Raw genomic sequence first — 25,187 nt, forward strand, 5'->3', positions numbered from 1 at the left:
AAAGCTTTATGATTTAATTGTAAAATTCATATAAACGCTACCTTTCTCTTTTTTTATTTGTTTCAGAAAGATTTAATCCTACATTTTTAAGAGCACGTAAAATTCTTATTAAAGATATAAATTTACAAAGTCATTAAAACCTAGTGATCTAAGCAGATAATACGCATACAGGTCAAGGCCTCTAGAGGCTTTATTACTATCATTAGAAACTCGAATCTTGTTGACAGCCGCACTTAAAGCTTTTCTTATTTCTAGTCTTTCATTATGCAACCGAAACTTCTGCGGTATGTAGTTCAGGGTGAAACCTAATACAAGGCTGTCACCGTAGCATTACTTCAGTTCCGCGTTTCCAAAAGTATCTTGCGAATACACGTGTGGATTGTGGATTAAGAGAAGAATAAAAATAGTGTTGTCCGCGCGCATAAAAATCTACTATCGCATGTTAAAAGCAACGCATTCTTTTCAAAAATTCAACCGAGATATTTAATCAAAGAATTCTACTTAATCGCGCCTAAATGCGTTCTTGATTTTCCTTCTGCCCAGCGTGATGACGATAGAGTAAATCTTATGGTGGACGCAATCTGCATCAGTCTCACTGTAATTGGTTTAATTAAACCTAACTCGCAAGATGCCCCTAATGAGCTCAGCGAGTCTCCACGGCACATGGAAGCTTACCTTGATTAACGTCCACCTGGCCGAAGGAGGCACTCCTGTAGGGCGCGCCGGATCTGTGAAAGGCGAGCAGCCCACGCGGCTCCAACCTGGTGATGGCATCCCGGGCCTCCCCCTCGTTGCCACCAACGGAAGCGGCGCTCAGGTTATCACACAAATCGTCCACACTCGTAGCACTGTCCACCACGGAATCACTGTACTGTCTCAAGTGTTTTGCCGCCTCCGCATTGGCATTCGGTTTGCTTCTGAGGTCACTGACGTCATCACTGTTTCTCTCGGGTCTGCCTGATCTCGAGGTCTTCCTCGAGTCGTGGCAGGGCTTCCTGTATATGCTGTTTCCCGAGCGATCACTGAGACACTCTTCACTGACACTCTCACTGCGGACCATCGTCTTCGGAGTTTCTTCCTGCTGTTGCTGTTGTTGCTGCTGCTGCTGCTGATTATTACTACCATGTTGGCTACCTTCGCTGTACGTATAACTGCGATGAGATGATCGACCCTCGCAACGACCGCAACTTGGATTTGAGCCCGTCTAAAAAAATTAGGTTAATCTGACTTTATATTAAGTCAATTTAAATCGGATAAAAGTGTATGATTTTATTCGAATTACACATATAATCTATATAAATAAAAATGTAAATGTTTGTTCCTCATCTAAGATCTCCAAGTTTTTTACCAATTGCTTTGAAATTTTGACACAATGTTGCATTCGAAAACGGGAGTGTTTTTATGGGGTTTGATTTTGGATATACCGGTGTTTCAGAAATGATGGCCATAATTTAAGTGTAAAAAATAGTTTTTCATTAATATTATTGAAATTTTGACACATTAAGATGGGGAGAGACGGGGAGAGACCAGGAAAGACGGGGAGAGACCGTGAGAGACGGGGAGAGATCAGGAGAGACGGGGAGAGACCAGGAGAGACGGAGAGAGACCGGGAGAGACCGGGAGAAACGGGTAGAGATGGGGAGAGACGGGGAGAGACGGGGAGAGACGGGGAGAGACAGGGAGAGACAGACAGAGACCGGGAGAGACGGGGAGAGACGAGGAGAGACGGGGAGAGACCGGAAGAGACGGGGAGAGACTGGGAAAGACGAAGAATGTTTCTATTGTGTTTAAATTAAGGTAATAAGAAAAATAAAGATGGCTGTTATTTTATTTAAAAAAAGGAACTTATATAAAACAGTCTTTTGAATGGATTTCTAAATCTATGGCAGTTTTTAGAAAAAAAAGTTAGCAGTACGTGAATAAATGAATATTAGATTTATTAAAGATAGATAAATGCTTATTCAAAAATAAAATAAAAAGAGCAACAGTAAAGCAAGGCTCTTGAAAGTTAAACAACGAAAGCAAAGAAAATTTGAAAAAAACGTAGCATAAGAATAGAGAGCTACAGCAACGCGTGGCAGGGCATAGCTAGTTATACATATAATTATTAGGATTTTAACTAAATATATCATGTGCAATTATTAAAGTATTATCGTAGGCTAAATGTTATTAAAATTTGCATAACTTTAACCTTACGTCATATTCATACGAGGTAATAGTATTACTATTGACGCTATGGCAAGAAATTGAATATTGTAAGCAAGAAAATAATAGAAATTTAATGTATAAAAATTATAATAAGCAGAATGATAATCGTTTGCGTGAGGTCCAGTATGTAGATTACAAGAGATCATGTATATATACGCCTTGGCATGCACCGAGTTCAGCGAAATCGTGACAAAGAAGTCTTGCGAGTCGTGAAGTTCAGCAAAACTCTTCTTGGAATGAACGGTAAGATGGGCATTGAAATTCATTAATGAGAAGTTGATGTATCGACTATGTCTTATAAAGTTAATATCTATAATTATCTTTCTAATTTTCTGTCTCAAAACAGAAACTAAATATTTTTAATATTAATTTATATCTTTTTTAATGCTTTTGCACTGTGTGTGTGGCTTACAAATTGGAAAAAGATAAATGTTTTTTAATTTAATTTAATTTATTTACTAAAATTTAATAACAAATAAATTTTGTCTTTAATACAATGCAATTGTTTTTAGAAACATAAAAATACCTTTTACAATTACAAGTGGAAAAGTACGTTTGCAACATAAAATAATTACTTTAAATTTTCTTTAATTTTTTTTACTTAGTAAAATAATTAAGTAAAATTTGTTGCATATCAAATAATACAAATTATTAGTTTCTATACGTATGTGATTTCATAATATATAATGTAACAATGTTTAAATGTAATATTCAATAATAAGAATATTCGAATATTTTCTTTTTGGCAATAGCAAACGCGAGCGAGTATAAAAAAATTCAGTTCGTAAAATGTCGCTCGTTCGTGCGTAGCAGAAGACGTCGCACTTTCGTCACCATGACGTTGGAATTCCTCACCTGTGGATAATTTTGAAACGACGGCTGGTATCCGGTTGGAGGAGGGGAGGAAGCCTGTACTCGCGATGGTCTTCTGGGTGGCGGAACCGGTGCTGGTCCCTTGAGTTTCTCAGTGAGTTCGCGAAGGCGTTCGGCCTTCTCGCTGCGGGGGCCGGAAGAGGATTTCTTGCCACTTCCTCCTCCGCCCCCGCTCCAGCGAAACCTGTGCAATCGGTCCACCGCTATCACTGCTGGCTCCTGCAGCCGAACAGGGGAGAACAAATAAGTTTCTCGGCTTGTAACAGCGATGCATAGAAGTACGCGTGAAACCAAATCGATAAAACACAAATAATCCTATTTATTTTTCATTCTCCCAGATATCTATTTTCAGTTTTAATTCCTAGAGTATCAAGGTGAGAGTTCATAGAATCAAGTTATCAATCTTTCGTTGACTGACATCAAAATATCTCTTGATATATGATTTATGATTAATAAAATCTTTAGCTTAAAGATAAGTCTTCTAGCTTTGCCCTGATCTTCAGAAATTATATATATATATATATATATATATATATACACACACACACACAAAATACAAAAATGTATTAAAAATATTTGCTTTGCAAACACTTCTCGTAAACGCAAAATGTATATGCTTGTGCAACGACTGATATACAATAATAGCAATGCGAGAGTATGTCACGCGAGCGAATGCGTAAAGTGGCAGGTTTAGGACATCGAAAACTCATACATGCGCGTACTAGTCACCGAAGAAGCGATATTCTATTTTCGTCGTTCGTCTTTATCTTTCCCTCTCGTCTGCTCCGCATGAGGTGATCCAAAAATCAGGCAGCTTCACGAATACACGAGTTTAAAAAGCAGACGAAGAAAGAGATGTTCGAATGGATGCAGAAAAATCAAGCGTGAATTTTAGCACGCCATTCTGCTAATGAATTTTTTCAGCGCAATAAAACCGCGAATATATATTGAAACGAAGTGAGTGAGTTGACAGTTTCATAAAATTGAAAACAGAAATTTATATCTATCAAAATGAAAAAAAAACAATGTAATCGTAAAACATCTATAAATGTAAATAATTAAAATTTGGTTATAAATTTATTCACGAAATATTGTATTAAATATTCCTTTTATCATATTCTAAAAATTTAAGAGTCTTTGTAGATACAAACTGTAATATAATTAATAAGAATCTATGAAATTGTTTTTCAAATAAGAGTTATTGATTTCTTTAAACATCACAAACAAGGGAAAAAAGAAAAAATTTTCTTTGCAATGTAAACAATTTTTGATGAATTCTGCCTTAAAGATCAAGGTGATTTCAAACCTATGGTCGACAGAATTTATCACGTCATCAAAGAAATTAGAGTGCCCGTATTCATAGTCAGGTCTTGTATTTAAGGCCTCCTTAAGTTTATGTTCAAGTGCTCTGAGGTCAATAAAATGATCTGTAAAGTATTTGAAGATAAACTTAAAGATATAAAAGGTCTGACTATGAATACAGGCGTAAGTTCCTAACGGTCACCTTGAGACCTACCTCCGGACTGCTGACACAGAGTCTTCCAGACCTAAGCCACTCCACCTTGTATCCCTTGTGTGACCACCTTTGGCACCTCACCGAGTCTACGCGCGAAACTTGAACTTTATGGAGGCTACGAACAAACGCGATCGAATGCCCATCGCGAAACAACGGACCACTCGCGGGCAACGGAACGACAATGAAGAACCGAACGACTGACTGAATTAACAAGCAAGGAACAAACAATCGAGCTCGGCACACGATCGACTTCAGCAAGTACCTGCAGCTTGAGCGTCTGATGCTTCGTCCACTGAGCGAGCTGTCGCGGCACGGAGACGGTCTGCGTCGTCGTCGGGACGCCGGACGAGTAGTCGAGCGACGTCGAGGGTGAGTACGACGACGTTACCGCCGCCACCGCTGTTTGGGGATAGTGCTGTTGGTAGTGATGTGGCGGCTGTTGCTGCTGCTGCTGCTGGCTGGTGCTGCCGATGTTCCCCACCGATGTTTGCATCGCGCCGCGACTATTATTAGCGAGCGTCGGCGTCGTCTCCGCGACACTCGCGGTGGAAGCAGGAAGAGGCGGCGAGCAGCCGTCGGCGATCTCCCCGGACGGATAACCACCGGCGACAACCGAAGGGCACGACGACGACGACGCCGACGATGACGACGCGGACGATGCCGCTGTTGCCATCAAGGACGTCGAGGTCGAGGACGCGGAGATTGCCGGCGGGATCCGCGGCAGCGGGAGACGTGATCGTGGACCGATGCAGCAGCAATCGGTGATGCTGGCCGCCAGATCGATAGGCTTTTCCACTACCGGCCTCTCGGCCAGCCGCTCCCGTGAGTCGCTCTCGCGCGAATTCCGCTTCCGTCGGCGCTCCTGCGAATCCTCTCTGGAGTTGATCGGCGGCAGACTCTCCTGGAAACAGATGAATCTTTCTTCATTTCTTTATAAAGCAAATCCTCATCGTCGTTTAAAATCTCTTTCAGCGTCCAAAGTTTATTTGACTTTTTGTTCTTAAAAAGAAAGTGTCTTAAGGTTCTTAATGGTTTCTCTTTTTATATTTCCAAGATAGGGCGCATGTATGTTTATAATTTTACTTTAGAAAGCGATTTATAAAACGTTAACGCATATATATTCACTTGAAACCTTCCTTCATTCAGACGTATGAATTTAATTTGAAACTGTGTGTTGAGTCAGAAGATTTAAATTAAACGCTAAAGAAAAATCGTTACTAAATTTTTTCGAAAATAGAATTATGCCGCCGGCTCTTTTTCTTAGGACGACTCATATATCTTTGTTATTCTTATTCGTTATTTTGGTTCTTATAAATTCTTATTAATTATTTAGTTTAGGGGACATTGACATAATAATTATCAAGAACATGACCCTGAGTAACTTTTCCTTATAACTTAATCGGCGGTCATTGTTTGTTAAAAAGTTATTACAAAAAAAAGTTTTATAAATACGATACATGATATCTCTGCTTTACTTAAAGTCGCAAACCCATGTGCTGCAGAGAACGCGTGGACGGGGTGCAAGGGGAGGGCTAAACTGAATAATTACCGTTATTTCTTTGTATTTCACAGGTACTCATATCCGTTTTATTTCTCCGTCTGCGACAACGCGTCTTTTTTTCCTTCCATTTCTCTTATGTCCCTTAACTTAGGGACATGTTCTCCGCGCTGTCTCGAATGTATCTCGTATTTTTAAACTTACAAGAAAATGACGTATAAGCAAACGTATTACTGCATACTCTTTCTGAGGACTTCGTATCGCATTTCGTTTTAAATCTTTCTCACCGTGTCACCCCTAAATTCCAGCCAGTCCTTTTTATATCACCACCCAAGTCCAAGATAATATTTTCGAATATTATCTTGGACTTGGGTGGTAATAATATTTTGGAAGTCACCAATCAATCGATAATCCAGCGTCATTGATCCAGATGACGATAAATAACGGCGATTTATATGGGTCTCGGACAGAATTTGGCAGAGAAACGGGCGGACGTGTCACACGAGATTCACGTCGGCCGTACGTGCCGTTATGACGTCAACGGTGCTTATTATTCCGCGGGCAAAACGTGAGGAGAAAGGCGAAAAGTCAGAAAGAGTGGCAGAGATGACTATTGAAGAGTCACTTCAAAATCGACTCAAGTCAGTGACTGGCGGATTCTATTTGTATGGACGGATTCTAAATTTAGGCCCTTCGACATTTTAATTTTGTTGTCGCAGCTTACTTCTGTCATGCGACACAATCAAAGATTGTTACCAAACGAGGTTTGCAAATAAAATAGCATGCTTAAGAAGAATTTAAAATGAGTTTGCAAATCTTCTCTCTGGCGAAATGACGCGAGAAGCACTTTGTTGGAGATCTTGTTGTTGACTAAAGTAAAAATTGTTTATTTAAAGTAAGCTCTAAATTATTTTATTTAAAATTAGAAATGCTATGATTGCAAGTGATAGAAAATAGAATTAAACAGTATGTTTTCTAATTCTATAAAGTCTAAATATATTGAAAACAATATATTGAATGACACAAAAACAATTTTTTTAAATTTATTTTCTTCGTATTCTTCATAATGCAATATTTCAGGTGAAACGTGTCATTGCCGCAATATAATAGATAAATTGCACAATACCTGAGAGATCCGCAGACCGTATCTGGTACCACCGAGAACAACATATCCAGTACCGCCTCCACCCGTCACGGCCCTTGCAGCGCCCCCCAGCCATCCTCCAAAGCCACCCCCTCCCGTCCTCTGGGGCCCGCTACCCCCGTCTCCTCCGCCAGCGCGGGGCATTCTTCATCCTTCCTTCACCCTGAAATTCGAATCAATGTTACAAACTGAACTAAAAAGACGAAATCGAGCGGAGGATGACACACGTGCAGAAATAAAGCGCGAAGAAGGATGAATCTTGCCTCGTGCAAAAGAGATTACAGTTCGCGTGAATTGTCCTTGGCTGCCTTGCGCGAGGACTAACGAACTAGATTCATCCTATGGGATATTAACGATCTCGGTTGAGTTACGAGCGAACGGTTCACGCGACGAACGCATCACGCACTTACGCACGCAAAATGCAGGCGGCTGCGTAAATTACTGCGAACGTTCGCGCATTCCCCAATAACTGTCGGCCACGATCTTATTTATTTATCGTGCGGCTTCGCCGGTGAATGAGCCTCGCCACGAATCGCTACCATTAAAAGTCGCAGACAATTGCGTCGCTACCGGAAGCGACGAGGCCACCGCGTGCCGTGGCAAGACCAATGTCGGCCGCGGAATTCTTTCTTGGCTCTCATCAGACTCGAGAACAAGTCTGCTCATATCCGAGGGAGATCTCCCGATTGCGAATCTGTCGTTAAAAAAAAAAAAAACTGCGAGAATTCGGAACAATTCTATAATTCCGGCGTGCGACAAGATATTTCGAGACTTTATTTTATTTTTAGAAAAAATGTATCACATCTCAAAGTATTATATTAAAAAAAATCAAATATGATAATAAATTATAGCGACACTTAATGATTTATATATGAAAAGACTTAGTATTTCTTTCTATTTATATTATTTCATTATAAGCTTGTCTGATTTGTTTGAAATTTTATTCTAAAATTATTTTATACGTACTTATGATTTTTGAAACCCTGGTATTGACACAAGCCAATTGCATGTCTTTCATTGAATGGGAAATATGCTTGCTAATCTGAATCAGATCAGTTTGATCAGATTGTTATAATCTCGATTATCACAGCTCTTTCTGAATCAATTATTTCACAGAATTATTATTTATCTGCTGCTCGCTTATCGCGTGTAAATAAATAAGCAAATAATTAAAACAAAATTATGATTATGCTGCATAAATCTCGATCTGCTACCTACTTAAGAATATTTCTTAAATATTAAAAAAAATAAAATTATTTCTTATTACATTACCCAAATATTTAATTAGCGTTGTTTTATTCAACATTTCGTTTATCAAATTCTTTTCAGTGTAAAAAAACATAAAATTTGCAACTTAACTTTCAAAATGTATCATGGAATTATTCTTGTCCTTTTCTGATATTAAGAAGATATTAACTGACAACTACTTAAATAAATAACAAAGTTTATGAACTTAGCAAAAAAAATAAGAATGCCGATTTAATTGCAATTTATATCCAAGAAGTTGAAAAAAAAAATGCGATTTAATGGATGTCCGTTTAAGTAGATAAGCGTGACCGCAGCTGACAGGTATAATGGATGAAAATTCGTTGGAATTCAAGCATAAGGCCTTGCATAAACCATCCGCTCCGAATTTATTATCACCGTTAATGTAAATGGGACGTTTTACCATGCCGGAAGTTACCGCCGTGTATTATTGCGCTAATACCCGAAGAGCCGATGTATTCGGTATAATCGTTCTTCCAGTTCAGAACAGCCTGTCTCACCTCGAATGGACTTGCGGTGGAAAGATTATTAAGATTAACTTTTTGATACCACTATGACTGCAAAATTTGGAATTTGTTCGCCTATTCACATAGTATATCCAAAATATAAATAAATATAATTTACAATTCATTATAATTTATAAAAAAATCAACAGTAAATTAAAAAATTAGTCAATAAATTTATATTCACACATTCAAAAAATTACATTGCATGTATGTGTATATACTCCAAATTTGTTTAAAATTTACATATTCGGAATTTCATTATTATTTATTTATTAAATCTTAAGAAAAGTGCTCAATAAAAAGGAGAATCTGGACTTAAAAGACTTTTATCGAAGATACACATGTGAACGATTCTTAAGTATATGTATACGTACACGACTCTATTCATTGAGAACAGTCACTATCACCGTTAAAAGAGCACCTTTTACTATTCATATACCGTCGCTACCGTAAGGTAAGGTTGGCAGGTATCCTTGTTAGATATTCATTGCGTCATTTTATCTGTAATCGATCACGGATTGATGTCGCAAGTCATTGAACTCGCGCCAAGACGTCGTTGATGAATTTGTCGCGACGAAAGAAAAGGAATTTGTGAGAAAAAAAGAACCGTTTCTTCCTCGTCGACGTGAAAAATGTGTTTATTGGCGACGTTGTGTCGTTTGGCGCTTATCCATTCCGTTGTTTGGATTTTTTTAATGTGACAGGAAACATATTTTCGTCGGTGAAAATCGGTCGCGGGATCGACAAGAATGCTGTTTGCCTTCAATGTACACTGAATATGTTGTAGCAAATAAAAATTATGCTTGGCGTCTCTCCTTATCTTCATTTTTTGATCGTTCAAGTAAGTTTTACATTTTTGCGAAAAAAACACAAAGCGACATTATGCAGTATTATAAAATAATAAAATAATATTCTATACTTGTAAAAGGATTATTTGACAAAGATTTAAACGATAGCCATTATTTCATGTTACTTTATAATGATAATGATAATGATCTCATCACTCTTGTAAGAATTACACATAAGTCTTATAAGATAGAAAATACATAAAAGATCAATAACTCCAAAAAAGACAAATAATTATACCTAATAATTATTATTTATACATAATTGTCAATACTTAGTTATATATATAAAATAAGAATATAAAATTAAAAAATAATTAAAAGATTTATTAATAGTTAATCAAAGGGAAATTGAAAGATCAAGTGTAATTCGACTGTTTCTGCGTGGCGCTCAATTGCTGCAAAACATGCTTGTACAAATAATTGAAACTGCACCAAGGCCGAGTCAATATCGTCGAGCAGGATGTTTATCCGTATTACAATTTCTAAAGCTATATTCCAGATTTATCACGTTATATTCTAAACCATTTGCTATATCGCAGACAATTAATTGGGCAATACATATCTTAAACTTTTTATTCATCTAGATTCTTATGTCTGCATTTTTCTTCGATTTAAATATCCCTTTTATATGTATTTGTACAATATTATTGTACAAATACAAACCTAATATACTACTTGGTATATAATTTTAATTGTAAGACAAATAATATTCTGAAAAGTTGTAGCTCTTTAAATTATTAGGTAGTTAATGTTAAATCTTTTTTTTTTTTTTTGTAAAACAATTAACGCGTAAGCTCAAGGTGTACATAAAATAATTAAATGTAAATGAGAGAAGACCTACCACTATGAAAAACAAAGTCGCGGGAAACACGTGCGAGCAATGCATCTTTACGTGTAGTTATTTGATTGAAAGAGTTTTTGCCCCGGTGTTAAGATCAAGATCGCATAGAAAAGAAAGATCACGTCTCATCCGACATGCGGAGCACATAAGGAAACCGAAACGAAAGCGCGACTCTCTCGCAGACTCCAGCTGGTCCGCTTCTATTATAAACGCGTATATCGCAATCCATTCTACTTCATCCCGTCTTCCAATTGAATCAATTCACTCACTTAAAAAAGCGAATCAATGAGATTTACATTCGATTGTACGACGTATTGATTTCTTTGTTTTACGTTTTCATTACCAATAGTTTTTGTCTTTTATGCTACAGGTAAAATATATAACATTTATAGTTATTTTTATCCACTAATTTACATACTGCGTATACTCTCTCTTGTGTATAATTCGCAAATTCTCTTCTCCGCTATCTGTATATTTTTAAATTTATTTCTGCAACGAAGAAACTTATATTCTTCGTGAAGTATATTTTATAAAATGCAAAATTTTACTGGCGACGACTCGATGCCAATCCCGAAAAAGGAAAGCGTCAAATAAAGAGAAGCAGCCGCATTCCATTTTACAGTACATTATTTGCACATGAGGGGGCAACTCGTCCCAGCACAAATAACCGATAAACATTCGCGACGCTTTGTCATCGCGCGGCGCAATGTACCGCACGTTGTGAGGTTTATTTGCGAAACGATAAGCACCAGCGTCAAAAGTGCATTCCCGCTGTATTTCGATGGCTTTGCGTCGAACTCGCGACCTTACGTCGCCAGAAATGAGGATTCAGATATTAGTCATAAACATCAGTAATTTCAAGTTATGAGTGGTGAAAAATTTAAATTGAGAGAGCTCAAAATCTAAACTTCTGGCGTATAAAATTGACATATTTAAACAAATGACGGCCAAAAGTATTTATTTTTCATTAATGTAAAAAAAATATTAATATAATATTATATGTACAAGAAATGCAATAATTATCTAAATTTAAACTAGTTTTGAAAAAAAAGAGTGCCCGCTTCACATAACATGACACTTAATTAAGGAGATTGCTTTTTTAATTTAGATTGGACACACTTCTCAAAGAGAACTCTTAGAATGCCATGCAGTCTCGCGTTCCAAATTTAATTATCTTACACCCAGACCGGTACTTCTATAAGATGCAAAACTCAAAATATATGGAATGCAGACCTCCATATAGATAGCGAACTATGTAGATTCCCTTGTGCAGATTTCATTAATATCTTCCTGTCGAAAACAATAAAATAGTTTCAATAAAAATGGAGACAAGGTTTAGATTTCGAATTTATTAACAATTAAAAGTTATTAATAAAATTTTCCAACTCATACGTTTGAGATAAACTAAATTATTCAAATTCGATCGTTTGAACGATATACATGGTATCTGTCTACTTAAAACATTTATATTTATTATTTCCATTTATGCTTTTCCATCAATTCACAACCTTTTTTATCGAATACTTCTGTATAATCAAAAATAAGATAATGTATCGTAACTATACATTTCATGTATGAAAAACACAATTAGAAAAAACACAAGGTGTACCGAAACTTTTGAGTGATGTAGATGCAATATAAAGTACAGCTGCAATCTTACAATATAAAATGCTTGTTTGTCACAACAGGTCTCTGTGAAACGATGCACAAACTTTATTATCTGATTAGATTTTCCGTACTATGTCTATTAAAGTATCAGAAGATTCTTGCGCCGGAGGGAAGCTTACAGTCTCGTAACTGTTAGCTTTCTGTACGCCAAACAATTCGCCAACGTAATACTTTCTTTATCCCGTGGAAAACGCAAAGCTCATTGGGGAGTTTCGAAATTTTTTTCCCAGGGAAACATTTCTAAATATAGAAAGACGTATTAACGCTTTCATACGCAAAAGCATCACGACTGCTGGGGTTCGTACTTTAATTTTGCTTCGGATTAATCGGTGATTTGCGCGCCGGACCGATTCGAGTCAATCACTTTTAATTGTCAATCACGAACATCTGTTTGCGTAAAATCTCTTTCGTGTTATACGAAAGAAAAACGATAGAGCAAAATGCAACTTTTTGTAGCTTTTGAGTAAAATCGAGACGTATAAGATGTTTAATAATTCTTTACACAATGTTTGATTGCAAAAATTGCAAAATAATTCAGAATTTTCTTATTCAGTTTAATAAATTATCTTAATTCATTCTACCTATTCACGAGAGTCGATGTTAAAACAAACATCTTATACTAGACACTTGTATACTACATATATATTAATGTATTATTAATAAAATGCTAATTTATATGTATGAATATGTGAAGTATCATTTATAAAGAATGTTATGGTAATTATAAATATAGATATTTACACAATATAAAGTACTACCACTAATGCATTATGTCCTATTTACCATTTATATAAAAGATAAGAATAATTATTTGCCGGTGTTATTAAAATAAAATGACAGATATCGCGAAATTATGAAGTGAAAAAGATGAGCTAGCTCATAAATCCAAACGCAATAGCTCGATAATTAGCTAATACCGTATTTTCGATTTTTTGCTTAATTAAGAAAGCGCGATTTAAGCCGATTTAATCGCGCGGCGTGACCATCCCCCAGCTGACCGTTCGTCGCTTTCAAATAAATTAATTCGCGATCTAAGTCTAAACGGTCGCGTAAGCTGCGCGATCCCCCTCATTTGCATATCGATCGAGAGTCGTCCCATAAGTCACTGCAAATCGTTCGTTATAAATCGCCGCACAAAACTAGCCGACGCGGCGGCGGCCGGAGGATACCTGCCTGCTCCTCCTGTAATCCTCTTTCTGCAGCAGGCATTTGCATTGAAAAGCCCGCGAAACTTATTTTCTCTCGTGCCACTTTCAACGGGCCAGATTGCGTCATTAATTAATCGTTATTAACGTGCGAAATACGACGTGATATTTTTGCTTTGATGAGTAACTGTGTTTCATTCCTAAGAAAATTGAGAGAGAGAGAGAGAAAGAGATAAAGAGGTAAAGAGAAAAGAGAGAAGCGGTGATATTTATATCTCACTCGCCGCCGGCATGATGACGCGTGCCGGGACATTTCTCGCGATGCGTTCGCCAATTTCGCACGGCGGAAGTAACGCAACTAGATGAAACACTTATTTAAGAGTAACCGCATTTAAGTAATTGCTTCGATTTACTTTTAAAGAACACGTTATATTTATTGTTAGGCAAATGAACGTGTTTTAAAGAGTAATATTTTCTTTTGCGTATCGTTATAATGTAAAACTGCACATCATAAATAAAACATGGATATTTAACGGAGTGTATAGCTCTGTATTAACTATGCAAAAGGGAAGTTATAGATTACCATACCCAGAAATGGAATGAACTGTCTACCATAAATCACTTAATATAATGATAAATCATCGTCATTGAACTTGATAATGATAACTTAATTATCATGCAAACAAGATATCCTGATGCCTCGCAATTAAGAGTTTCAAATGTTTGTTTAACAATTTCACGATGGAATGTTGGCACTTTGAACGTACAAAATTGCTTCTTTTTCCCCTCGGAATTATGCCAAAGAGAAATAAAGACTATTGGCATTGATTGAGATCGCGATGTTGCAACGAAACATCGTCGCGAGGTATCTATAATTATTTTTTAACGTGTAGTGTGTTACAGGAAAAGTTAACATTAACTTTATTAAAATTAATTAAATAATGCAAAGTTGAGAAACACAAATTAAAATAGACATTTCAAAATATACTAATTAGTTAAAATATTAAAAAAATTTTTTTATTAAGATATGTAAATAACGTAATAAAATTTTACAAATGCTGTTCTATCGTATACGCGAATAAATTTAACGCGAATTTAAATAAATCTCAGACAAACGCTTATGAGATGCAAACTATAGTTCACGAGCAGTAACTGAAACCGCGTTTATCTCGCCATGATATTAAATATCCTTATCGGTCTTATGCTAAACAAACACCCCGTGAATCAGTTCACGATCGGCACACCAGGTACATACCCTCCGAGAATAAATTCACTGTCATCAGCGAGTCCCATCATTGTCTATCTCTCTCTTTTCCTTAAAAGTTTAATCACTTTTTATTCACACATGCCCTGCTACATTCACCACGTTGTTCATCTTTCCTAAACTTCCAGTACTAGTTGGGTTCGATTGTTCATATATTAAATTTTTTCTTCAAAAATTTTGTAAACATTCAAATTTTTCTGTTAATTTTATTGAAAAATTATATAAATATCTTGTAATTATATTTTACAACTGTTTTCACAAATTATATATCGCTCAAACATTTTTCTAGACCTATTAATCTGTTAACTTTTCTGTCTGTTTGATATTTCTATCTCAAAATAATGCGGAAGTGTGTATATCATATCTCTTTTAAAAACTTCTTAAAATATTTTACACGCTTTTTCTAAAGATGATGTTCAAAGTACTCTGCAACAACTCTTGAGAGCATCTTCGACATTCTTCATAAGTCTCCCTCAGGATTTCCCTTCAAGTTCTCTTCGATGCTGTCCAAAATGTTCTGCTCGGGATTTTCCTCGGTATTTTCTTCAAGGCCGTTGCACGAATCACAAGATAGACATTTGCGTACGGGCGTGGCAGATGCCAAAAAGTTTCACCGGCAATTAAAGCGACCGCGAGAGGAGGTAAGGAAGGCGCAGGGGCAAAAGATCGGCGATACACAGACGAGGAACACGATGCCACCTTGGTGAAAGCCACCGCGAAGAAGACGCTTCCTTGCTGCACCGAGTGCCGCTCCCGCCAAGCGGAAGATTATCTAAATAGACTCCGCGGGCCAAAGAGGGAAGGAGCAGAAGAGAAGACGAGACGGCGGCTTAGGAGGAGAAGATCCAACAACGAGTCGGTATTTATACGTCGGGCCTTTGGAGAGCCACTGGCCGCGACCAGGAACATCCCTCTTCGTGTCCGCGGACAAAACGCACCGGATGCCATTGATTTTCTTCGGCGGCCGATTGGAATTCATGGAGCGCGTCGTAACAGGAATTAACAGCCTCATCGACAATAAGATCCGAGAGGCACAAAGAGGAAAAAAGAGAGAGAAAGAGAGGAAGAGAGAAACGCGAGTTAATCAGCTGCTTCGAGCGAAACCGAGGACCTTTACTCTTTGGTTACATCGTTGTGCATTTCTTGGGTGGTAAAGATTATTGCGAGATCTAATCTGAGAGTTTCGTCCTCGGATTTATTTCGCCTTTTACAGTAATGCAGTTATAATTTTTAAAAAGTAATAGTATATATTTTTATCGCTTTTTTTAACAATAATGGTCGTATTAAGAAAATAATTTTTTTTAAATTAGAAACCTTATAAATATTGTTCGTTTTTACATTTTTTTTGAAAATTTAAGTTTTCATATAACTGTAATTGACATTACTTCTTAAAAAATTTTTCGTTACAATAAAATTTATAAAGAATAAAGCAAAAAATATTGATTTAAGGCTTAATTTACAAAAATCAACATTATTTACAAATCCACAAATTTTTACTTTAACTCTACTTATTAAATAATTATTATTTACTTTAATATTTTGTAACTAAAAATTTAAACAAATTTTTATTTTATGTTTAAATTTTCTATTTCACATAAATTTAATTAAGGTTTTTCTTATTATTCTAAGTTATTCTAAAATTCTCAAAATAATTTAATTTAACGGTTAATTGCTAGCATAATAATAAAAATTTATTTTATAATTATTATAATATAAAGTTCAAAGTTTATGATTATTTCGATTATCGAATTTGAGAAACAAGAAGATTGCAGGGAGGAAATCTGAGTAGCACACGCCCGCAGCTGTTTTAATACAAGTGTGGTTATCAGGTGCTGAACCTGATTGTCGCATTTGTGCGCGGAATTCCTTAGACGCTTACGTAACCACGGATACAATAAAGTTAGTAAAAAAAAATAAAATAAAATAAAACTTGTGCCATTTGTATAATCAACTGTAAGAAACAGTGAACTACGCAATGGAATTCTTCTTGTTTGCCTTCTCGTTTCTTAAAACAATTCGTAAACTCGATAGCATAGTAGACTTCAATAATTAATTTATTATTCGACGAATATTCGACAAGCGTGATGAATATTAGAACTCTGCAGAGTATGTCGTCAAATCAATTTAATCACTCGTCATCAATCCCTTAAAATTAAGAAAAATTTAGATTTAAAAGACACATCGTCATTCGGAATCTTAAATTTGTTAAAAGTAAATTGGTGAATTAAAAAAAAAATACAAATAGATACAAAAAGACAATATCGATGTGAGGTAAAAAGCAATAATCTTTAATTAAAAAAATGTAACTATAGTTAATAATAATAAAAAATTCGTTACGTACCGGATTTCGTTACGTAGCCAATTTCAGACGGAGAAAACCGAAAAATATATCGCAGATCGCGGATATGAAAACAATGGAGAGGGTTGCGCCGACATTTATGAATATAACGTATGTACGTTGTTCGAGCGGAAAACATCATGATTTTTTGCCGATCGGTGAAAGTTCACCGGTGATCCCAGGCAATCCCGGAAGCTACGTATCTCGTCGCAATGTGAAAAGAATCGGTATTGTGCATCGCACGCGCTCGCGCTCGGACGAGCGTCTACAGCCGCCTCCCGGTACAGGCCGTTTCAGCGCGGGCCGTTGAACCGAAACGGCCAACCGGAACGACGTCCGATACTTTTTCCTTCTTCAATAACGGGCGATCCGCCGCGCGCGGATACTAATCGAGCGAAAATCAAGGACGCGCCGCCGCGGCGAGCGTCGCGTCGCGCCCCGCCGCGGTCGATTTCAGGGCCAAGAAAGCGCACGTTGCATTGCATCGCATTGCATTGCAAGGGCGAAGGACTCGTCGACGGGAAGACGCGAGAGTTTTCATAGATTATTTGCAATGACAAATTTTGGTATCATCCGTTTTACACTCGAATTTTTATAATCAGGCTTTTAGAAACTATAAGCCGAAGATCTTAGTGACATATTTGCAAAATTATTTTTGGAAAGAAATTGTTCGTTAATTTAAAAAATATTTTAGCTATATTATGTAGGAAACATTTATATAAAAATATACATATACACGTTTACAACAGTGCATAATTTTCCTGAATTATAATGTAGAAATATTGTAACATAAAATATTATACACATTCTACATTTTTAACGGCAACATTTTTAATAAATAAATTCAAACGGTTCTTGAAATAATTATAAAATACTGATAACTCTTAGATTTGTCTAATTTTTGACAAATATTATTTCGAAATTGTAATTGTGCAAAATGGTATATTATCTCAGTGCAATTATTGCGAAATTTTCGTCAATTCATGATGTCATTGTTGTATAATATTTGCACAATGTGCCGAGGTATAAAGTTAGGATTATCGCGTTCCGTCATCTTCGATGTCATATCCGACATTCACACACATTCCGACACTACAGCGCAAGACGCCGTTGTAAATTAATAGCGCACTTACTTCTGCAGACGATCGAAAATACTTTCGCCAATGCCCGCCGCGCGATTCCACCTGAGAGAGTCAACAATCGTTGGGTGACAGCGCGCAGATCCATGATCGGAAATCCCTCGATGAATTGTGCCGCCAGCGATCGAGCATCTCTCGTGGTATTCCGCGGATTTTCAAAGTTTCGGCGCGCTCGGGAAAAATCGGCGATCTCGATCCCGATTGCGAAGGAGAGATCACCAGTCAAATCACCAAGCCGATCGTTCACAACCGCGCGCACTGGCACAACGTATATCCGTGGCATACATCAGCACAACGCAGCCGTTCTACAAATCTAGATACCTCACTTCCTCCCGGTTTCGCCTTTGGACCGTTTCTTTCCGGTTTATCATCTGATCGCGCCGCGAGTCGGCACCTATAGAGAAAGAGATAATCTGTGAATTACGATCGCGATTTACTTTTTCACTTTATGGATGCAACGCAATAGATGGAACGTTCAGTTTCAAGCGGAGCGGCCCAATCTGAATTGTACAGGAACTTTGATTTGCGGCGACTTTAAGCGTGCCTTCAAGTCAGAAAGAAATGATGCTCCGCGTGCGAAATTACGATCCGCGACTATGATTCACACGTATCGGGGTAATCTCTTTTCGCTCCGAGAAACGGCTTCGCACGATATAAATCGCAGGCCTTTCTCACTTCACTTCAATAGTTAGACTTCAATTTCTCGCACGTCTCTCTCTTGCAATCATATGAAAGAGTAATCACCTAACACGCAAAGTTGGTAAACTAAGAATCTTTCTATCAATCCACATTGGTCTTATTCGTTTATTATTTCGTGCGTCTCACAATGCGTAAAGCTTTGTTTAAAAATTTTATTTACTTAAAAAAATTTAACGCACCCTCTGGCTTCGAACAAAGAAAGAAGAAATCGGCGCACATGATATTCACTGCAGTGAAAATTAAGCTCTTGATTGTGATGCGACGAGACTCCGGATTTGTGCGATCCTTCGAAAATCCTCTCGATCGCCGTCGAGCTAGACGAGGGACAGGCTCGCACAGGTTCCACAGGTTTCCCACGTCCCTCCCGAGGGTCACGCACAATAGCAAGCACTCTCGAAATCGGAGGCCTCGATCGGTGTGGATCGGTCCCGGCGACAGACTCGCGACGCGCGCGCGCGAGGACGCGTCGCAGGCGATCGCGGGCGATCTACGGGATCGCGAACGTTGGGACCCCTCGGCGCGACTCTCGAGCGTGAGTGTGTGTGTGTGTGTGTGTGTGTGTGTGTGTGTGTGTGTGCGTGCGTGCGTAATCGCGACGATGCGGTTTCACGGATGCAGGGAGAAGGGGGTTACATCAGAGAATACGAAGAGTCCTCGCTCGGCTCGGTTCGGTTTGTCGTTCACGACAACGACACGACGCGCGAGATTGCGCCCGCGCCGAGGCACCGCTTCGACTCCGCTTCGCACCGCGAGCGCCGACAACGGGACCGACGAATGGCCGTCCGGATCCAGCTGAGTACCACGATGAAGCTGGCCCGCGACTCGACGCGAGAGACCATGGCACGTATGCACGGCAGACCCGACAGCACGAACCGGCACGAAGGAACGGCTTCGACGGCGCAGTGCGCGAGCGAGAGGGGCCCGACGGGGCCTAATCTGACCGGAGGGGCCCCTATGCCGCCTTCGCGTTAACTCTCCCTCGGCGAAAGGTGGCCACCAACCGTGCGAGATGCTGCGCTCGACCGTGATTTTCCTTGCCGACCATGCATTTAACGTTTAATAAATAACACTTTTGTTACGTCACAAAAATATTACATAAGTTGTACAGATTTTAATGCCGTCAAATTACCTAACCCTTCCCTCTTCCCTCTCGCAAATATACAATTAATATAAAAAGATAACATTACTCTTTACAGAAAAGTTTATCAAGGTTCTAATTACTATACATATGATTACGTGACCGTCTTTCTCTACATTTTTATTCCTAATACTTTATTTCATAGAAATTTATTTTCAATTTTTATCTTATTTTAAAGCCTTGGTACATATTATACTGAGAAATTCATTACGGACGTGCGTCTATAGGCTTCTTAGTTGAGGTTCTTATTTCGCTTGGGCGGGAGAGATCTCAGATTCAAACAACGCATCGCGTAGCTGGCTCCCGCGCCGGTTAAATATTTCATGGAATATATTAAGATGTTAATCGCGTAACTGTGTATGCATTTCCGTCACTATTAGCTTTTGAAGCAAAGTGATTTCCACGCAATCTTGGAGCATGTGTTCGGTATCGAAAACATGCGATAGTTTTGTTTTAATACTGACACCTACACTTTCTTTTAATAACCAATGACTCAACTAAGATGATTATAGGCTTTCTAATTTTTAATAAACGTTATTTTTCAGACTTTTTACGTTACTCCAAACGTAACGTCGAAAAAATGCGCACAAAAAATTAATTACATAAAGAAATAAAATTAAAGACAGTGTTTAATTAAATAAGTTTTAGTAATTATTTATAACATTATGTTTCTCAGTATTATTCTGTTTTTAAGGTACACATTATTTTATATATATTTTAAGGTTTCCTTAAAAAAGCTGATTTTGAGCAATAAAATTAAAAGCCTTTCAAACAAGATCGTGATCTCTAGATATGAATTATTCTGTTATCAATTCTTCGACTCATTGCAGACCGTGTCTGGCGTCATACGTCATGGACTAAACGTGCGAAGGGTCATGTTTCCATTTGCAGATAATTTACGGAGGTCGCGTTCAAGAATATTTTTAAAGAAGAGATCTTCTTTTTTCTGCTTCTTATCTTACGCATAAATTAACTTTTAAATATCTAAACCCTTATATTTTTAAAGATTCTGCAATGATTAAGTCGAGACTGTTCAATACGATTTATTATTAAATTATTAAAGTTAACATGAACGTAGCATATCTTAACTTCTCTTCTCTCTCTATCTTTCTCTCCCTGATGCTGATACTTCGTTCGACTTGAGTGACTCTAGCACTCCAAGTACGTCAAGTTCTCTCAAACAGTTACGAGCACTGAGGGAATTATATCAAATTCGCGGTTCGGTAATCAAACAAATAACGCATTCCTGCGCCAAATGATATATAATTCGTCGTCAAAATATTTTCCGTCCCAGAAACCAGCTGATTGCAAAATTAAACAACTGAGACGGGCCGCGCGATAAGTTTTATCGCAAAGATAATAATTTTAAAGTCTGGACGTTCTCGGCGATATGAATCTGTTGCTACATCTAAATTCAACCTGCAATGACTGCACTTTATATGCGTATCCTCCCCCCCCCCATATAAAGTTTATTCATTCATTTCACTCATAATTTTCATTCATAATCTTGAATTATCCTTTTAAAATTATTATTTAATAAGACACCAATTCTTCTAATATTTAAATTAATTTTACAATATTGAATACGGATATACTGTTTAAAGCAAAACAATTTGAAGGAATCTTAGCTAAACGCTGAAAGCAATCTTCGATAAACAAGCCGGATAAACAATCGCGCATGCGATACGCGTGCATGTATACATACATCAAAATCTACTTTTATTGGCAGAAGCGGCGCGACGGAATGGCTGCTGGGTCTACTGATTATTCCGATTTGCTCAATTTGACCTGGGCATGAGAAGAGCCACGTGCCGGTTGAAGATTCCGTGGCGGCGTTGCCAGTCCACAGTTGTCTTCATTCCAACCATTGACATCGTTGAGGTACTCCTCGGCAAGATGGCAACGTTGACAGTGCCGCGCGAACGGTGCAGCTAGGCATGGGTGCTCCGAGACTGACGCCTCTAAATCGAGCGGCAGTTTACAATGGTCCAGCGGATGCTGAGGAAGCCGAGAGCTGCCGCAAGGGAACCGATATATGGTAGCGGGCGATCGTAGAAAATGGTACGGAAGAATGGAGAACGGAGGGATCTGTATCTACGCGCGCATAGCACGCACACATGCACATGTATTTATAACGACATCGAGAGAAGACTGCGGGACGCGTGTCTTACTCCGTGTTTGGGCGTCTCTAACGGCGGGGTTAGTGGAAAGTTTGAAATTACGTGCCTATTGGTGGGCGAATATTGATAAATGACCCGCGCGTTTTCATTTCAAAGAAGTTTACTTCTTGAGAGGGCAATGATCTGTCTAGAATTCGGAGATCGGAGATCCTATGAGCATACAACTGAAATAATTCGAATGTTCTGAAAAAGAAAATTATTTTCTATTATCAGGAATTCAAGAAGTATAGTTTGTAAAATATTTTTCTGCTATGATAAGGAACAAAGTTAAATTTCAAAGTTAATAACCATAATTATTAAATTCCTAGTATATAAAAATTAAAATAATTCACGTCAATGCAACGTCCCAAATGTTATTAATAGAAATAAGAAATAAAAGCATTCTTCTCATCTCAATACCACATATATTCTGAGAACCAGATTTATTCAAATTACATTCAATTAAGAAATTAAAAAGAGAGAACTAAAGTAATATAAAGTGATATAAATAAATAATTCACTTAGTCCTCGCCCGTTTTTTTTTTTTTTTTCATAAATCATGAAGCTAGAGAAGTCGCAGATGTTTGCCGTTTTAAAAAATGAGTAGCGACTTACATAAGTTTAGGAAACCATGTTTTATTAGGAAAAATGGTTGCAGAATATTAGGAATAGTAGTTTAATCATATTCAATAATTTCATCATTATTATTATCCGCGACGATCAGTTTCTCAATTTCGCGTTATCCGTTCAATCGTGTCGTTTCCAACATCTTGCACCTATACTATATTGCTAATCCCAATGACGTTAATCCTGCTTGTCGATGATCTACGGCGTCTTAGAGCATCGCTATCTCGACGAACGTCTGGATCCATTACGCTGCTCGTTGTTGCGCCGAATGACTGTGAGGATTTATAGACGCATGTAGGCACTGTCCTCTCTGGGGTGAATGGATTTTATCATTTCATAGAGTCCCGTGAAATTCCTCGTGGCCGGCCGACAATGATGCCAATCAACAAACCATTCTGATCCCCGCGTACACGTCAATTACAAAAGGAAACGTTCGAACGTGTCTATCCAGGATTTTTACATGATCTTCGTGACCCGACAACGATTTTTTTTTTCTTCACGTCACTCTTTGCTTATGTATGTTATTTCTTTGATTGAGTTACATCGTCTTTCGCGAAAGCGTGCAACGTGTGCTTAAAATGATAGAACGCTCACAGTATTTCCTGCATTACCTGAACTGCATTTTTCTCTTAACAATCGAATTATCATCGATTGATCTCAGCCAGTTTCTATTTTCCATTGCGGTACTAAAATGGCGACCCGTTGCGGAAACCGCGGCCACGTAACACGAAACCGTTGCACTACATTTTCCGCGGGTTAATCACCGATGCAGGCGGCTCGGTAATAAACATGACAGCAGCAGTAAGTTTAGGTCAAAATTAGAAATAATAGAATTTATTCACTTTAGGTAAGATAATACCTTTGTATTACGAATCCCCGCAGCAAACGAATCAGTTTCTTCTCTTTTTAAATGATAAAATTCATTATTTACATCAGGCAAATTAATATCTACGTATATTTATAAATTTGCGTAATAAAAAAATTTTTTTTTCTTTCTATTCCATTTTTATAAATATCTAAAATCCCACTTAAAATTGCCATTTATTAGTAAAAGGAATTATTGATATAGATCGTACAATGTAAGAATCACGAAAATTGTTTGTTCAAGATTTTACGATCTTTGAAGTATCTGACGAATCATAAAGTAATGTTACGTTACTCTTCAAACGCATGACTTAATAGGAGATATAAGTATAGCCATTTCTATTTCTATCCAGCCTGACCTTGCACTGCGATATTAATAGATAGCAAATCGCTTTACAAACTGATTGCAATAGCTGCTACATTGAGTTCGTCGCACCTGTTTATTAGGTAAATTGATAAATTCCGGCATTAATCTTCGTAAGGGTTCACATGTATCACATAAAGCAGACATTGTATTCTTTCCATCGCATCGAATAATGCTTAGGTTTGTCAATAAAAAAAAAAGTAATTTTTGTATCGAGTAAATTGGGGGAGAATGCATCAAATAATTTTTTGCGATATTTTTGTAATTATTATTAATACATAAAAGAAAATAATACCGATTAAAAATTTAAAGACAAAATTTTTTTCCAAATTACCTATATAAATCCAAAAATTTTAAAAACAAAAGAGAATAGTCACTGTCATATCGTATATGGCATACAACTAACTGAATCGAACATATTATTGACACAATTTGTGCATAAACTTGAAAAATGTAAAAAAATGGTATCTTATTTGTTACTCATAATAAATAAGCATTGTATTTCTAAATGTTTATTTAATAAATTTTTCTTTTTTTAACTGTATGTATATTATACAATACATAATTTACGGAAGTAATTTTCATTTTTTAACCTTGAAAAATTTGTTACGTTACTTTACCATGTGCATTGAACCGTACAGTTTCGTCAAATAAATAAAATTTTAATGACATCTGCTTTTTCGCCTTATGCGTACACTCAAATAAGAAGCAGAAATAGAGCGACGACAGATATTTCAAATTTGGCGCCGCAGACGCTATGCAGTGATTTCTAGTTACGTTTGTCAACCGCACTGTGTCACTAACTGGCAGGTCGACTCAATTTATTACCATCTCAAAATAAATTTAAATTAATTTGACAAATTGATAAAAAAACACAAATGTGTCTATTATTTATGAAAAATAGAATTTACTCCAATTTTTTAAATGTAATGACTCTATATTTTTTTAATAACATTTTTTAATGCAGTAACTCTATATTCAGAAATATTGTAAATTTCAAAAATGTTTTCCTCAATAAATAGTTATTTATAAAAATAATTGCAACTGTTCATTAGACACATGGTGCATGGCATTCTTAACCA

The 25,187-nt window shown here is 37.2% G+C and overlaps 1 protein-coding gene across 8 annotated transcripts in view; it reads right to left on the minus strand.

Moving 5' to 3' along the window:
* Positions 1 to 19,384, minus strand: part of LOC105833654 — a 55,928-nt gene extending 36,544 nt beyond the window's left edge. For 2 of the 8 annotated variants that reach the window (XM_036285320.1, XM_036285318.1), the window contains exons 1-5: positions 18,249 to 19,384; positions 7,222 to 7,402; positions 4,860 to 5,498; positions 3,064 to 3,300; positions 676 to 1,204 (exon numbers count right to left, since the gene is read on the minus strand). In XM_036285320.1, the coding sequence (XP_036141213.1) occupies positions 676 to 1,204; positions 3,064 to 3,300; positions 4,860 to 5,498; positions 7,222 to 7,383 (1,567 nt within the window). In that variant the 5' untranslated portion in view covers positions 7,384 to 7,402; positions 18,249 to 19,384. The remainder of the gene's footprint in view (positions 1 to 675; positions 1,205 to 3,063; positions 3,301 to 4,859; positions 5,499 to 7,221; positions 7,403 to 18,248) is intronic. The other 6 variants (XM_028189341.2, XM_012675538.3, XM_012675542.3 and 3 more) reach the window with 4 other exon arrangements.
* Positions 19,385 to 25,187: the final 5,803 nt, after the last annotated feature.

This window comes from Monomorium pharaonis, chromosome 4, assembly GCF_013373865.1.
Source record: "Monomorium pharaonis isolate MP-MQ-018 chromosome 4, ASM1337386v2, whole genome shotgun sequence".
NCBI lineage: Eukaryota > Metazoa > Arthropoda > Insecta > Hymenoptera > Formicidae > Monomorium > Monomorium pharaonis.